This window comes from Protopterus annectens, chromosome 11.part0 (genome assembly GCF_019279795.1).
Source record: "Protopterus annectens isolate FY-2018-M chromosome 11.part0, PAN1.0, whole genome shotgun sequence".
In the NCBI taxonomy this organism is placed as follows: domain Eukaryota; kingdom Metazoa; phylum Chordata; order Ceratodontiformes; family Protopteridae; genus Protopterus; species Protopterus annectens.
The window spans coordinates 208,351,570-208,367,629 of NC_056745.1; the positions used below are offsets into that span (position 1 = coordinate 208,351,570).

Below are 16,060 nucleotides of genomic sequence, written 5' to 3' on the forward strand. Positions count from 1 at the left end.
TTGAGATATAATGCTAAGGGAATGCATCTGATTTTGTTTAATGAGTTTTATAGGTAGAAGATAATGCTTATCTGCATTGCTGTGAATGGAGTTAAGCTTTTTAAGGGTTGTTAGAAATGTTAGGAGGGAGTTGTTTTGGGATAGCTGCCTGAACTATTCTTTATTAGTTGTTATGGGGTGGGTGTGGGGGATTAGATTAAGTAAAGTTTGGTAAGAGTAATACTTGGTGATTTCTGTTAGTATTTATCATGGTTGATTAACTTTACAGAATGAGGCAGGGCTACGTCCTGTAAGCAGACAAAGATGAATATTACTTGGGCTAAAAATACAATAAATATGTGAAAGGGATGGAGTGGTATTGTTAATAAGTTAGGTTATTAGTAAGCAAGATAGTGTAATGATGTTTGTAGTTGTATGCTATAAGGACAGAAGATAAGTCATTAAAGACTGGAAGGCTGAGCACTGTTGCTAAGTCAGATGATGCTGAGGAGGAGCTGATTTATGGACTAGTGAGTGAGTTCTGGATGCAGAAATTTTAATATAAAAGTGATACATGCAGTGTGGGTGGGAATAAGGGGTTGCTGGGGGGATATGAGAGGAGCAGAATAGTTAATCAGAGTAGGTGTGCACGGAATGAATGGGAGAATAGCAGAATAGGCAATCAGAGTAGGCGTGCACAGAAGGAGAAAGCCTGTAAGACTGTGAGCACAAATATTTTGTAATAAAATATTTAATAGAGCAAGTCAGAAGTGTGAGATACATGTACAATGTTTAATAAGCACAGTATGAAACAGAGCCTGTCGATCAACAACTGGATGTCTGCCTTTATATGACGCTAGCTCAGCTTACACCTCAAGCACCCAGGAGTGACAGATATTCAGATATTTAAAGAAAGATTACTGAAGTAGCATTGATATCCATATACTGAAAGTAGAAATAATACAGACTAAGAACTTACCATAACAATAAAGGTCCTACTGATCATTGTTGCAGTATTTCAAAACTATTGGGTTATCTCGCCAAGGTAACGTGACATCCAGTATTACAATACTATTGGGTTATCTCGCCAAGGTAACGTGACATCCAGTATTACAATACTATTGGGTTATCTCGCCAAGGTAACGTGACATCCAGTATTCCAATACTGTTGGGTTCTCTTGCCGAGGTAACCTGCCATCCAGCTAGGGTGTCAAAGCCAAAAACCTTCCATCCAGCCATACATTTGATATATGACCTAAGCTCATGGGAATAAAGCAGGGACGTCGGGAGGCATACGCACTGTACTGATTTCAGTACAACTTTTGCAGAAGGAGGGTAGCTTTTTTGAAAAAAAAAATACGTATTCAAAGGGTGTTGGCTCCTTTAAGGAGCATACCAGCCAGTCGGAAGTGAGCTCACATCATGTCCGGCTGGCTGCAAGCGGGAAACAAGCATGAATTGGAACTTGGAAGGCAAAGCAAGCAATGGATTCATGAGCAGGAAACTGGGAGGCAAGGATTATCGGAAGGCAAGTGAGCAAGCAATGGATTCGCGAGCGGGAATCTGGAAGGATTATCGGAAGGCAAGTGTGTGTAAGACAACGTTTGAAGTAAGTGCATTTGAAAGGCAAGGGTGTTCAGTCAGATTACTATCAGAAGGTAAGGTTTGAAGTAAGTGCATTCAGATTATTATCGGAAGGAAAGTGTGTGTGTGTGTGTGTGTGTGTGTGTGTGTGTGTTATTATCAGAAGGCAAGGTTTGAAGTAAGTGCATTCAGAGTATTATCGGAAGGAAAGGTTTGAAGTAAGTGCATTCGGATTATTATCAGAAGGAAAGTGTGTGTGTGTGTGTGTGTGTGTGTGTGTGTGTGTGTGTGTGTGTGTGTGTGTGTGTGTGTATGCCCCCCACATACTACACCTGCTGGCTATAGGTGTTCAGGCTCAAACCCTGTACCTCTGCTTCAGGGTAAGAACAGCCTAAAGTCCCTAACCACCACCATTTCTGAACTTTGTTCAGATTTGCTTTTCTAATGGTTGTGAGCTATGGTGAGAACTGAAGTTGCATTTCTCCCATTATTGTTTTTGATGTTTGTCCAGGTTTTTTGTGCTAAGGTGTGAAGTGTTTTTGTGCTAAGGTGTGAAGTGAGAACTGAATTTGTATTCCCTCATTATTGGCTTTGTTTGTCCAGGTGTTTTGTGCTAAGAGGTTTAGAGCTATCTAAATGATAGCCATTAAGTTTGTCTTCCTATTTTTCAAACTGATTTAGCATAGTGGTATGTTGCACTGACTATAGTGTATATGGTTCTGGGTTCAAGACGTGCATGGTGATAACACAGCATTTTATTCTAGCAACTTTTCAAAATTATACAAGCAATGTTTAAAATGTGGTCTCTGTATTTTGGGCTTTTGCCCCCCCCCCCCTAATAAATGTTGGCTTTTTCCAGATTTCTTGTGCTGCAAAGTTCAGAGATACAGCTAAGTGTCAACATTTTACAAGGAGCTGAGAGCTGTAGGGGAACTTAAGTTTAGTGTTGCTTATGCAGAGTCTGCTTGTACTGTTAATAGCACAACAGGTAGTGTACTTGCTTTTGATGCAGAAGGCTGTGGGTTCTTCTCCCACAGTAGGTAGATGCATTGCTGATACTGTACTGTGTTGTAAAGGGGGGTGGATGCTGTAGTCCGTTTTGACGAAGATATCTAGTAGTAACTATGAACCTGTTAACAGTTTGCCATCCATTCCCTATTGCAATATTACTAGCGTATCATTGTTTTAATGCAACATAGGCAATTTATTCCTCAAGGGCAACAGGCACATTATTTGTACATGAAACCATGAAATATAAAGTTGTTTGCTAGCAGCAGCCTCTTCATTAGTTACAGATTTCTCTAATGTGGAATTATGTAGATGGCTTTTACTAGTTCAGAGATTGTGCATATTTACTGATACTGGTGGATTGTAGAAGTTTGAGTAGACTTTTATGATGGAAGGTGTATCAAAGAGAACATGTATGTTTCATGTGCAAGGGGCCTATGATTTGAAAACAGCCCAAAGTTAATCTTTATCTGCCACTGGCAAAATGTATTTTCTTTGAATGTGGGTTTCAATGCTGTTTCAATGAATGTGAGTTTCAAGGGCAGAGAAGTTTTAATGCTAAGTCTAGTTTCATTGTGAGACTGCATTGCTTTGTTTAGCAGATATTTATTGGTGTTCGTGCTGTAAAATGCAAAAATAAAACTTTTTCTGGCAAATCATTTAGGAATGAAGTCACTAAATAATGACCAATGTTAAGTTTCAGACGTCATAATCTTCAGAAAAATGCATGCTAAAGCAAGACCTGATATTCTAGCAACTGTCAAGTTTATACAAGGTCAATTTTTAGTACTGTTTGTATGTTCCCCCAATATATTTGGCCTTGTCCAGATTTCCTGCATTAAGAGGTTGAGAGGTATGTGCAAATAAATTCCTCTATAGAATTAGGAATATCTAAACCTCTCAACTGTCCCCAATTTTGGCTCAAAATGTTGCTTTCCCCCTAATAATCTCTCTGCAAAATAGCAATTTTGGAAGAAAACTTGGAGGGTTTACTTTACTTTTATAAATAACTGTAATGATCAGAGTTATACATTACTTTTATTTCAGAAATGCATGTAGATTCTCTAATTTTGTCAGCTGCTCTAAATTAACTGTGCTCATATTAAAATGGTGTCCCTTCTTTGACAGGTTCCCAGCTGTATTGTCTGACAATTTTATATTTTTGCATCACATTTTTGGTCCGTTTTTCATAAAATTGCGGTTTTCTGGCAAATTAGTGACAAATTGTTAAAGACTGAAGTTAGAAAATAATGGCAGACATTTGAGTTTCAGATTTCATACCTTTCAGAAAATTCGTACTAATGCAAGACCTACTACTATTCTATTATCTTTCTAAGTTTATACGAGCAATATTTAAAAAAATGTCCTTATTTTTGGGCCTTTGCCTCAGTTTTATTTATGAGTTTGTTGCTCTAAGAGGTTGAGAGGTAGATGTGTGTGTGTGTTTGTGTGTTAGGTAGGTAGGTAGCATACCTCTCAACTGTCCAAATTTTGCAGAATGTCCAGATTTTTGCCCCATATTTTTTGTCTGTTCCTCATAAATTTTGTGATTTTTCTAGAAAATCATTGAAGGCTGAAGTTGCTAAATAATGACAGACATTTGAGTTTCAGACTTCATGTCCTTTAGAAAAATTCATACTAGCACAAATCCTGTTATTCTAGCAACTTTCGAAGTTCACGCGAGCATTATTTAATATCTGTCCCTGTTTATTTTAGGCTTTGTCCATATTTCTTGCACTAAGAGGTAGGTAGGCGTTTGGGTAGTGTTTGGGGGTGGTGGTTGCTTGCGTTTCAGCTTTGGAGGTCTCTGTTGTTTGGGCAGATTTTTGTTGAGAGCCTCCGTGAATGTAGGTGTGTGTTTTGTGTTACTATGTGTGAATTTAGGTGGTGTAGGGGTTTTGATGGACTATGTGTTGAGTGTGGTGTGGTGCAGGTGTTTACCTTCTCCTCTTGACTGTCTAGTACAGTCTTGGCTGGAGAGAGCTTGGCTTCCAGTTTGGCTATATGTACATCTCTCACAGGCTGTAGTGTTGGGTGGTAGGAGGAGAGGGTTGTCAGTGTACATGAGACAATTGCTACATTGCTCCAAGATGCCCAGATTCATCAGGTGGACAGGGGAAAATACCGGGAGCCAACCCTTAGACATGCCTGGTTAAGTGCTTATTAATTTAAGTTCTAAAAACTGTTTGAGTAAGGAAGGTGAGGAACTTTGAGTGCTACAGGAGGATGAAACTTGAGGTCCTGGATTAGTTTCAGCATTGCCATATATATCAGAAACATGTTTAAGATGGAGGTGAGTCTAATAGCAAGTTTGAAGTATTTTCTGTATGAAAAGTGGTTGGGGAGTGTATTTGCTTTTTCTATTTTTGAGAAAGGGAAATTTGGTTGAGACAAGGATGGTTCTGCTTAAGTGATATTTAGGGAATAGAAATGTAGGAAACTGAGTATGCTATATTTTAAGGGTTGAGTAGATGTTGCTGGGGTGTTATTAGGTCAATATGGATATGGTTTCTGTCATTTGCGCAGGAAATAAACGGCTGAATTGGGAGGAACAGTTCTAACTAAACTTGTAGGTTAGAGTATGTGGTTGGTATATTTAGTTGCATTTTAAATTAGTTGTTTTATTGAGATATAATGCTAAGGGAATGCATTTGATTTTGTTTAATGAGTTTTATAGGTAGAAGATAATGCTTATCTGCATTGCTGTGAATGGAGTTAAGCTTTTTAAGGGTTGTTAGAAATGTTAGGAGGGAGTTGTGTTTGGGATAGCTGCCTGAACTATTCTTTATTAGTTGTTATGGGGTGGGTGTGGGGGATTAGATTAAGTAAAGTTTGGTAAGAGTAATACTTGGTGATTTCTATTAGTATTTATCATGGTTGATTAATTTTACAGAATGAGGCAGGGCTACGTCCTGTAAGCAGACAAAGATGAATATTACTTGGGCTAAAAATACAATAAATATGTGAAAAGGATGGAGTGGTATTGTTAATAAGTTAGGTTATTAGTAAGCAAGATAGTGTAATGATGTTTGTAGTTGTATGCTATATGGACAGAAGATAAGTCATTAAAGACTGGAAGGCTGAACACTGTTGCTAAGTCAGATGATGCTGAGGAGGAGCTGATTTATGGACTAGTGAGTGAGTTCTGGATGCAGTAATTTTAATATAAAAGTGATACATGCAGTGTGGGTGGGAATAAGGGGTTGCTGGGGGGATATGAGAGGAGCAGAATAGTTAATCAGAGTAGGTGTGCACGGAATGAATGGGAGAATAGCAGAATAGGCAATCAGAGTAGGCGTGCACAGAAGGAGAAAGCCTGTAAGACTGTGAGCACAAATATTTTGTAATAAAATATTTAATAGAGCAAGTCAAAAGTGTGAGATACATGTACAATCTTTAATAAGCACAGTATGAAACAGAGCCTGTCTATCAAAAACTGGATGTCTGCCTTTATATGACGCTAGCTCAGCTTACACCTCAAGCACCCAGGAGTGACAGATATTCAGATATTTAAAGAAAGATTACTGAAGTAGCATTGATATCCATATACTGAAAGTAGAAATAATACAGACTAAGAACTTACCATAACAGTAAAGGTCCTACTGATAATTGCTGCAGTATTTCAATACTATCGGGTTATCTCACCAAGGTAACGTGACATCCAGTATTACAGTATTATTGGGTTATCTCGCCAAGGTAACGTGACATCCAGTATTACAATACTATTGGGTTATCTCATCAAGGTAACGTGACATCCAGTATTCCAATACTGTTGGGTTCTCTTGCCGAGGTAACCTGCCATCCAGCTAGGGTATCAAAGCCAAAAAAACTTCCATCCAGCCATACATTTGATATATGACCTAAGCTCATGGGAATAAAGCAGGGACGTCGGGAGGCATACGCACTGTACTGATTTCAGTACAACTTTTGCAGAAGGAGGGTAGCTTTTTTGAAAAAAAAAATACGTATTCAAAGGGTGTTGGCTCCTTTAAGGAGCATACCAGCCAGTCGGAAGTGAGCTCACATCATGTCCGGCTGGCTGCAAGCGGGAAACAAGCATGAATTGGAACTTGGAAGGCAAAGCAAGCAATGGATTCATGAGCAGGAAACTGGGAGGCAAGGATTATCGGAAGGCAAGTGAGCAAGCAATGGATTCGCGAGCGGGAATCTGGAAGGATTATCAGAAGGCAAGTGTGTGTAAGACAACGTTTGAAGTAAGTGCATTTGAAAGGCAAGGGTGTTCAGTCAGATTACTATCAGAAGGTAAGGTTTGAAGTAAGTGCATTCAGATTATTATCGGAAGGAAAGGTTTGAAGTAAGTGCATTCGGATTATTATCAGAAGGAAAGTGCTGTGTGTGTTATTATCAGAAGGCAAGGTTTGAAGTAAGTGCATTCGGATTATTATCAGAAGGAAAGTGTGTGTGTGTGTGTGTGTGTGTGTTATTATCAGAAGGCAAGGTTTGAAGTAAGTGCATTCAGAGTATTATCAGAAGGAAAGGTTTGAAGTAAGTGCATTCGGATTATTATCGGAAGGAAAGTGTGTGTGTGTGTGTGTGTGTGTGTGTGTGTGTGTGTGTGTGTGTGTGTGTGTGTGTGTGTGTGTGTGTGTGTGTATGCCCCCCACATACTACACCTGCTGGCTATAGGTGTTCAAGCTCAAACCCTGTACCTCTGCTTCAGGGTAAGAACAGCCTAAAGTCCCTAACCACCACCATTTCTGAACTTTGTTCAGATTTGCTTTTCTAATGGTTGTGAGCTATGGTGAGAACTGAAGTTGCATTTCTCCCATTATTGTTTTTGATGTTTGTCCAGGTTTTTTGTGCTAAGGTGTGAAGTGTTTTTGTGCTAAGGTGTGAAGTGAGAACTGAATTTGTATTCCCTCATTATTGGCTTTGTTTGTCCAGGTGTTTTGTGCTAAGAGGTTTAGAGCTATCTAAATGATAGCCATTAAGTTTGTCTTCCTATTTTTCAAACTGATTTAGCATAGTGGTATGTTGCACTGACTATAGTGTATATGGTTCTGGGTTCAAGACGTGCATGGTGATAACACAGCATTTTATTCTAGCAACTTTTCAAAATTATACAAGCAATGTTTAAAATGTGGTCTCTGTATTTTGGGCTTTTGCCCCCCCCCCCCTAATAAATGTTGGCTTTTTCCAGATTTCTTGTGCTGCAAAGTTCAGAGATACAGCTAAGTGTCAACATTTTACAAGGAGCTGAGAGCTGTAGGGGAACTTAAGTTTAGTGTTGCTTATGCAGAGACTGCTTGTACTGTTAATAGCACAACAGGTAGTGTACTTGCTTTTGATGCAGAAGGCTGTGGGTTCTTCTCCCACAGTAGGTAGATGCATTGCTGATACTGTACTGTGTTGTAAAGGGGGGTGGATGCTGTAGTCCGTTTTGACGAAGATATCTAGTAGTAACTATGAACCTGTTAACAGTTTGCCATCCATTCCCTATTGCAATATTACTAGCGTATCATTGTTTTTAATGCAACATAGGCAATTTATTCCTCAAGGGCAACAGGCACATTATTTGTACATGAAACCATGAAATATAAAGTTGTTTGCTAGCAGCAGCCTCTTCATTAGTTACAGATTTCTCTAATGTGGAATTATGTAGATGGCTTTTACTAGTTCAGAGATTGTGCATATTTACTGATACTGGTGGATTGTAGAAGTTTGAGTAGACTTTTATGATGGAAGGTGTATCAAAGAGAACATGTATGTTTCATGTGCAAGGGGCCTATGATTTGAAAACAGCCCAAAGTTAATCTTTATCTGCCACTGGCAAAATGTATTTTCTTTGAATGTGGGTTTCAATGCTATTTCAATGAATGTGAGTTTCAAGGGCAGAGAAGTTTTAATGCTAAGTCTAGTTTCATTGTGAGACTGCATTGCTTTGTTTAGCAGATATTTATTGGTGTTCATGCTGTAAAATGCAAAAATAAAACTTTTTCTGGCAAATCATTTAGGAATGAAGTCACTAAATAATGACCAATGTTAAGTTTCAGACGTCATAATCTTCAGAAAAATGCATGCTAAAGCAAGACCTGATATTCTAGCAACTGTCAAGTTTATACAAGGTCAATTTTTAGTACTGTTTGTATGTTCCCCCAATATATTTGGCCTTGTCCAGATTTCCTGCATTAAGAGGTTGAGAGGTATGTGCAAATAAATTCCTCTATAGAATTAGGAATATCTAAACCTCTCAACTGTCCCCAATTTTGGCTCAAAATGTTGCTTTCCCCCTAATAATCTCTCTGCAAAATAGCAATTTTGGAAGAAAACTTGGAGGGTTTACTTTACTTTTATAAATAACTGTAATGATCAGAGTTATACATTACTTTTATTTCAGAAATGCATGTAGATTCTCTAATTTTGTCAGCTGCTCTAAATTAACTGTGCTCATATTAAAATGGTGTCCCTTCTTTGACAGGTTCCCAGCTGTATTGTCTGACAATTTTATATTTTTGCATCACATTTTTGGTCCGTTTTTCATAAAATTGTGGTTTTCTGGCAAATTAGTGACAAATTGTTAAAGACTGAAGTTAGAAAATAATGGCAGACATTTGAGTTTCAGATTTCATACCTTTCAGAAAATTCGTACTAATGCAAGACCTACTACTATTCTATTATCTTTCTAAGTTTATACGAGCAATATTTAAAAAAATGTCCTTATTTTTGGGCCTTTGCCTCAGTTTTATTTATGAGTTTGTTGCTCTAAGAGGTTGAGAGGTAGGTGTGTGTGTGTGTTTGTGTGTTAGGTAGGTAGGTAGCATACCTCTCAACTGTCCAAATTTTGCAGAATGTCCAGATTTTTGCCCCATATTTTTGTCTGTTCCTCATAAATTTTGTGATTTTTCTAGAAAATCATTGAAGGCTGAAGTTGCTAAATAATGACAGACATTTGAGTTTCAGACTTCATGTCCTTTAGAAAAATTCATACTAGCACAAATCCTGTTATTCTAGCAACTTTCGAAGTTCACGCGAGCATTATTTAATATCTGTCCCTGTTTATTTTAGGCTTTGTCCATATTTCTTGCACTAAGAGGTAGGTAGGCATGTGTGTGTGAATGAAACATCCTAGTTATGGGTAGCAGGTGGTTAGTAATTTACTCAAGCTCAAAACCTGTACCTTAGTTACAGAAAACAAAAGCATAAATTCTCTACCCCAACTACCATGCTGCATTTATCAAAGAACTGACATTTCAAGTTAATTTTCAATTCAAGGAACCGAGTTTGAGTGAATTTATATTATATTACTGAAGAGGCGTTACAGCGAATGCCTCTTCATCGACACTAATAGAGCGAACCGTGAATTACGAGAATGGCCATAGCTTGGCTGGGGAAGGGGGTAGCAGTTTGAGAGCTGTGAGTACAAATTTGAAAATCCTAGCTACACCCCTGGAATCAGGGTACATAAGCAGACATAAGAGCATAAAATCTTCAGACATCTCTAATCCAGGACACCTGGACACACCTGAGGAAAAGAACCAGCAAAAGATTAAGGTCAGCTAAGAGGGGGAAAGCATGCAAATGGTTCTCCCTTGGTCCACAAGCATTCAGAAGGTAAACATTAGGAAAAAAGGGGAAAGTGGGTTGCAAGCATTCCTGCAACAATGATCAGTAGAACATCTACTGTTATGGTAACATCCTACACAGATGTACTGTCCTTATTTAGATCACTGTTACAGTATTCCAGTACTATTGGATGATTCCCAAAGCTTAACGGTCAGAAAGGGAGGATGGACCAGAAACAGGGGAGCTGCCAATTAATCCAGATAGCTCTGATCTAGTAAATGAAGCTCTCGATCTAGGCTCTAGATCTAAAGAAAGCATTGACACTGTAGTATTTTGTGAATGTATGTACAAATGAGTGGCTCCCTCTAAAATAGCCCTGGAATCAATTCCCTCATAAAAGTTTCCATAAGAAGAAACAACTGTAGTGGATTGGGCCATAACCAGCGAGGATAAGTACTTGCCATGATGGGAATAACAAAAGGAAATGGATTTTGAAATCCAGTTAGCAATTGTTTGCTTGGAGACAGGATTACCCAACTTGGTTTTATGGAAAGAAACAAACAGTTGGTATGTTTTCCCAATGACTTTTGTCTTGTGCAAATAGAATCCGAGTTGTATATGCACATCTAGGGAGTGTAGTCTTTCACCCTTGTTTTAAGAATTTGGAAAGAAAGTAGGCAGATTAATAGCCTGTTTAAGGGACAACTCATTGACCACTTCAGGCATAAAGAAAGAACTGACCCTAAGAGGCACCATTCAGTTTCCATTACTTCCTTTTATGAAGAGAGAATTAAACTGTTGGATCTCTCAGTTACGGCTGATTCCAAGACTACCATTCAAACCAATTATTCCCACACAGGAAATAGACATGCATGATCAGATCTAGCTTGGAATAAACCTTAAAAGTTCAAGGCCAATAGAGACCCAAACAGAGGAAGGAACTCATCAATGTGAAAGAACTGAGGGTACTCATTCAGGCTCTGCAGGTGGAAACCAGGCCCTCCCTGAATTAACTCAGACTATACAGCAATCATAGGCTATATAAACAAAAGGATGTGTGTGTGTGTTAAGGGGGGGAAAACTCTTACCAACTATGCAGACTGGCTCTTCTGGAGTGGTAAAGAGCTACACAACAAATCTGCCCCTACAAGCAGTTTACATTTTGTCCCAGCACAATGTTCATTGTTGTGGGAGATTCACTAAACAGGTCTCTGGAAGACCCTCACAAATGAATGGTAAACAGGGAGGTCTTCCTGGACATAGACTCCAAATGGGGTGTTTTTCAGATAGATCTATTTGCCTCCATTCATTACAAAAAGCTCAAGCTGTTTTGCTCCAGAATGCCTTGCCTCCAGGCCTGGAGGATAGACACCAAGTCTTTCTTGTGTGAGGGAAGTTTCTTTATGCCTTTCCTACAGTAACCCTAATCCCAAAGGTTCTATCAACAATCCAAAAGGGCAGATCAAAAATCTTGCTAGTGACTCTTTTGTCCCAGATGACATTGGTTCCCCCTTCTTTATCATCTGGCAGGGGATCATTATCACAAGTTACCCTACAGAGTGGACTTGCTCCCACAGAAAAACAGTTCTCTGCTCCATCCCAACTTGCTAGCCCTCAACCTCACATTGTGGATGATAGAATTTTAATCCCTTTCAGACATCAATTGTCTGCGGATGTGGTTCAAGTTCTCCAGGAGATGAGAAAACCTACCACTAGATTTTGCATATTTAAATAAATTGAAACTATTTTTGATCTGGTGACACGAAAAGAGAGAGAACCCCATTCAAACAGGGATTCCAACTATACTCTCATACTTTTGTTAGCTGTAAATAACTGGTCTAGCTTATTCCACTATAATGGCACACTTATCTGTCATTTCTGCATATAGGCCCCTTGATCCCCTCCCCCACTCTCTAGACTTCAGGTGAAGTATAATCCTCAGGGTGTGGATACAGCAGTCCACACTCCTCACCCACGTAAACACTTTTTTTAAATATGTTAACTGAGTTAGTAAGCTTCTCAAATCATTTTCAACCATTCCTTGGGACACAAGGCAAGGAAAATGCAACACATATATTATCAGTTTAGTGTAGTCAGTAGTCCATCAGCTAGTTTGTTTTGATATGTGGGAAGAAACTGGAATAGCCTGAGAAAACTGAAGCACAGAAAATAATCAAAATTGAGGAATGAACTCCAGATAAGATTCAGAGGTTGTACCACTTACCCATGTGCTTCAGTGCATTTTGAAGGGTATTTCTAAGAGTAATAATGTGGCCAATTTTAAGGAGTCTGACAGTGTATGGTGGATCAAAGCACAAACCAGAGAACCAGTATTATGGGGAGGGGTATTAATTTTGGTAACTGGTCCCGAGTCCTTTCAAAACATCTTGGCTCAGCTTTTCAATGTTCCATTATTCATGAGTTTTGGTGGCGATCCCGTGCAAATAAATCCTAAAGACACTTCTATTTTCATTGAACAAAATCACTGTCCAAGCAACATGTGGAAAATCTGGGTAATATTCAAAACTTCCAAATTTTAAGAACACAGTTTGTTCAACATCGCTTCATCTTTTTCTTAATCATAATACTTTATGCCAGACATTACATTGTACACATTATCATAATACTTTATGCCAGACATTACATTGTACACATTATCATAATACTTTATGCCAGACATTACATTGTACACATTATCATAATACTTTATGCCAGACATTACATTGTACACATTATCATAATACTTTATGCCAGACATTACATTGTACACATTATCATAATACTTTATGCCAGACATTACATTGTACACATTATCATAATACTTTATGCCAGACATTACATTGTACACATTATCATAATACTTTATGCCAGACATTACATTGTACACATTATCATAATACTTTATGCCAGACATTACATTGTACACATTTCTGCAGAGCCTCTCAGATGATCCTTGTCATTTTTGACATCTATTCCAAGACTTTTTTGTACTGGGATGATCCAGGGTTCAGTTGCATATGGGAACAAATGATCTTGGTACTGACAAGTGCTTAATTTTAAAATTTATCAATGCTGTATGCACTGGAAGAGTATGTTTAATGTCATTAAAGCCACGTTTACTTATTTTTGTGAATAGCATTTTGTAATTTATGCTGAGAATTTGCCCAGCTACCAAATCCCTATTTTTATTATGGTGTTATAGCATAACAGTTGCAGTGATTAACCATTAGCCTTTACTTGTGTATTATGGTTACATTTCATACATATTTTAAACAAAACTCAGGGGCTAATACTTACTCAAAGAGTAACCCCATTAATGTCAGACACCAAGTTATCTATAAAATGATAGCTCAGTCACCTGGCATACCACCATCCCAGTGACTGTATATTCGTGTGCAGGTCACTTTTACATGGGTGCAGGGGTAGTTCCCATACATAGGTGTTGGGTGTCACAAGCAAAGTATATAGAAATACCTGAAACTCAGAATGGAAGGCCACTTGTTTTTAGGTCAAATATCATGGATTAAAGTTATATATTTCATCAGGAGTCAGCTATCCGTTTTAATTGAAATACTTGGTGTAGTACAAATTCAGAAAATTGCATTTGTTTTTTTTTTCTTTCCCAGGTTGCAGTTCTGAACAAGATTGACTGGAATGCATGGTTTCATACTCCTGGAATGCCTCCTGTACACATGAAGTAAGAGACTTTGTTACAATATTTCATTGCAATATTTAATTTAAACCAGGTCAAACCTCAAAGATGAAAAAATCTCTACTAAAAATGAATTCATTACTCCCTACAGATGCCTGCAGATATATTATTTGTCCTCCTTAGTCTTGGCAGACTACAGCTAGCTGTTCTGCAGTGAAGATGCTTCCCAAAGATATCTCATATTGTCCTTGTTCAGGGTTATGTTTGTCATATACAGGGAGTGTGCACAGTAAAGTGAAAATATTAACTATATTTTTGCATGTGACTTTGTGCTTATAGTAGTTGCACACCATGCTTAAACTGGGACCATCAGCATTAAGTGTAGCTAGTCTGGCAGTTGGCACAGAGGATTAAACTTTCTATACTCAAAGTACAAATTCTGATTTCTTCCACCTCCATCTACCTACTGTGTGATTTTGAGCAAGTTATTTACCAAACAGTGCTCCTAGGTTACCCCTGAAAAGGGACACTTGCCCAACCACTTACCTGGTTAAAAATGTATATAAAAAAAAATCTCCCCCTCCATTTGTCACAGCTTGCTTAAGGCTGTCATATTTCCTAACTTAGCGCATTAAATATATTTGAGTGGCATCTTATTAAAGTGTGAGTCTAGGAAAAAGAAAATGAAAATGGAGTTGTGTTAATAACATATGCTGTGCAGGAGGTAAATATCATTTGTTCAACTTTTGTAAAATATGGCATATTACAATTTCTCTGAGTGAATGAGAAAACATTGAAATACAAAATATGAAACATAAGAGTAGAAAAAACATGACAATGTCTACAAAGAATGCTGTTATTGTAAATGTTTGTACATTTTCTCTCTTTCTGTACATATATATATATATATATATATATATATATATATATATATATATATGGATTCATATCAGATCTCTGAATGCTAATTTGACCGAAACTCATTTCACCTAGACCAAATGACTGAAAACGCATTTCGCAGAAAACTCATGTCGCCGAAAACTCATTTCACCGAAAATAGTACAGGCAGTATATATGCCCTTTTCCCCACTGTAGTGTGACCCTGGAGTTAGAATATATAAGTATGAGGGGTGTGGGGGGCTTAGCCCCCCCCACATTGGAGGATGTGGGGGGCTTAGCCCCCCACCTAATGTTGTTAATAACTACCAACTAACCTAGTTAATAGGAACTGGACAGTATAAAACTAAACTAGGTGGGGGGCTATGCACCCCACACCCCCCAATGTGGGGGGCTGCACCTACCAACACCCACCCCTACTTATATATTCTAACTCCAGGCTCGCACTACAGTGGGGAAAAGGGCATATACACTGCCTGTACTATTTTCAGTGAAATGAGTTTTGGTCAAATGAGCTTTCGGTGAAATGAGTTTTCAGTCATTTGGTTTTGGTGAAATGAGTTTCGGCCAAATGAGCATTTGGCGATCTGATAGGAATCCATATATATATATATATATATATATATATATATATATATATATATATATATATGTATATATATATATATATATATATACAGAGAGAAAGAGATAGATCTATAGATGAACATAAGTGTGCATGTGTGCATGTGTGCATGTGTGTGTGTGTGTGTGTGTGTGTGTGTGTGTGTGTGTGTGTAATGTGTAATGTGTGCGCGCATCTGCACAGTGTGTGTGTGTGTGTGTGTGTGTGTGTGTGTGTGTGTGTGTGTGTGTGTGTGTGTGTATAAAATGGTATAAATATATATCTACACACACACACACACGCACACTCATTGTGGTATAAAATAATGCAGCAGAGACCACTAATCTTTAAAATAATGAAGATTTGTTCAAAAGAAGAACCATAATAGTGCAGATTCTTCTTGTATAAACAGGTGAAGCAACAGAAACTGTATAAAGGACCTTTTCTGATAGTCCCACAAAGAAAACAAAAAACACAGTATGCCTTACCAATTTTCACATAGACCCAAATGTACATTCCATCAGCTTCCTTATTTCTAGATTCCTATAAGAAGACATCCAAGCTTCTTTGGGTTATTCTGGAATGCCATCTCCTTTGCTACAGCACACTCCCTAGAACAGCTGCTCCAAGCTCCAACTCCCCTGTATCAAGAGCCTAACTTCTCTGACTGACAGGGAAATAACCTTTAAGTTAAATATGGAACTATAACATTCTGTGAGAATGACATTCCATATTTAATTGAATAATACAAAAATATAAACAGCTTAAAAATAATTGCATGGTATTAAATGAAAGCTCATATCATACCTGAC

General features: G+C 38.1%; 1 protein-coding gene across 2 annotated transcripts in view; it reads left to right on the forward strand.

Annotated features, from left to right (window-relative positions):
- Positions 1-16,060, forward strand: part of LOC122815270 (leukotriene A-4 hydrolase-like) — a 231,259-nt gene that overhangs the window by 187,296 nt on the left and 27,903 nt on the right. For both annotated transcript variants that reach the window (XM_044087624.1, XM_044087625.1), the window contains one exon: positions 13,722-13,792. In XM_044087624.1, coding sequence (XP_043943559.1) covers positions 13,722-13,792 — 71 coding nt within the window. The remainder of the gene's footprint in view (positions 1-13,721; positions 13,793-16,060) is intronic.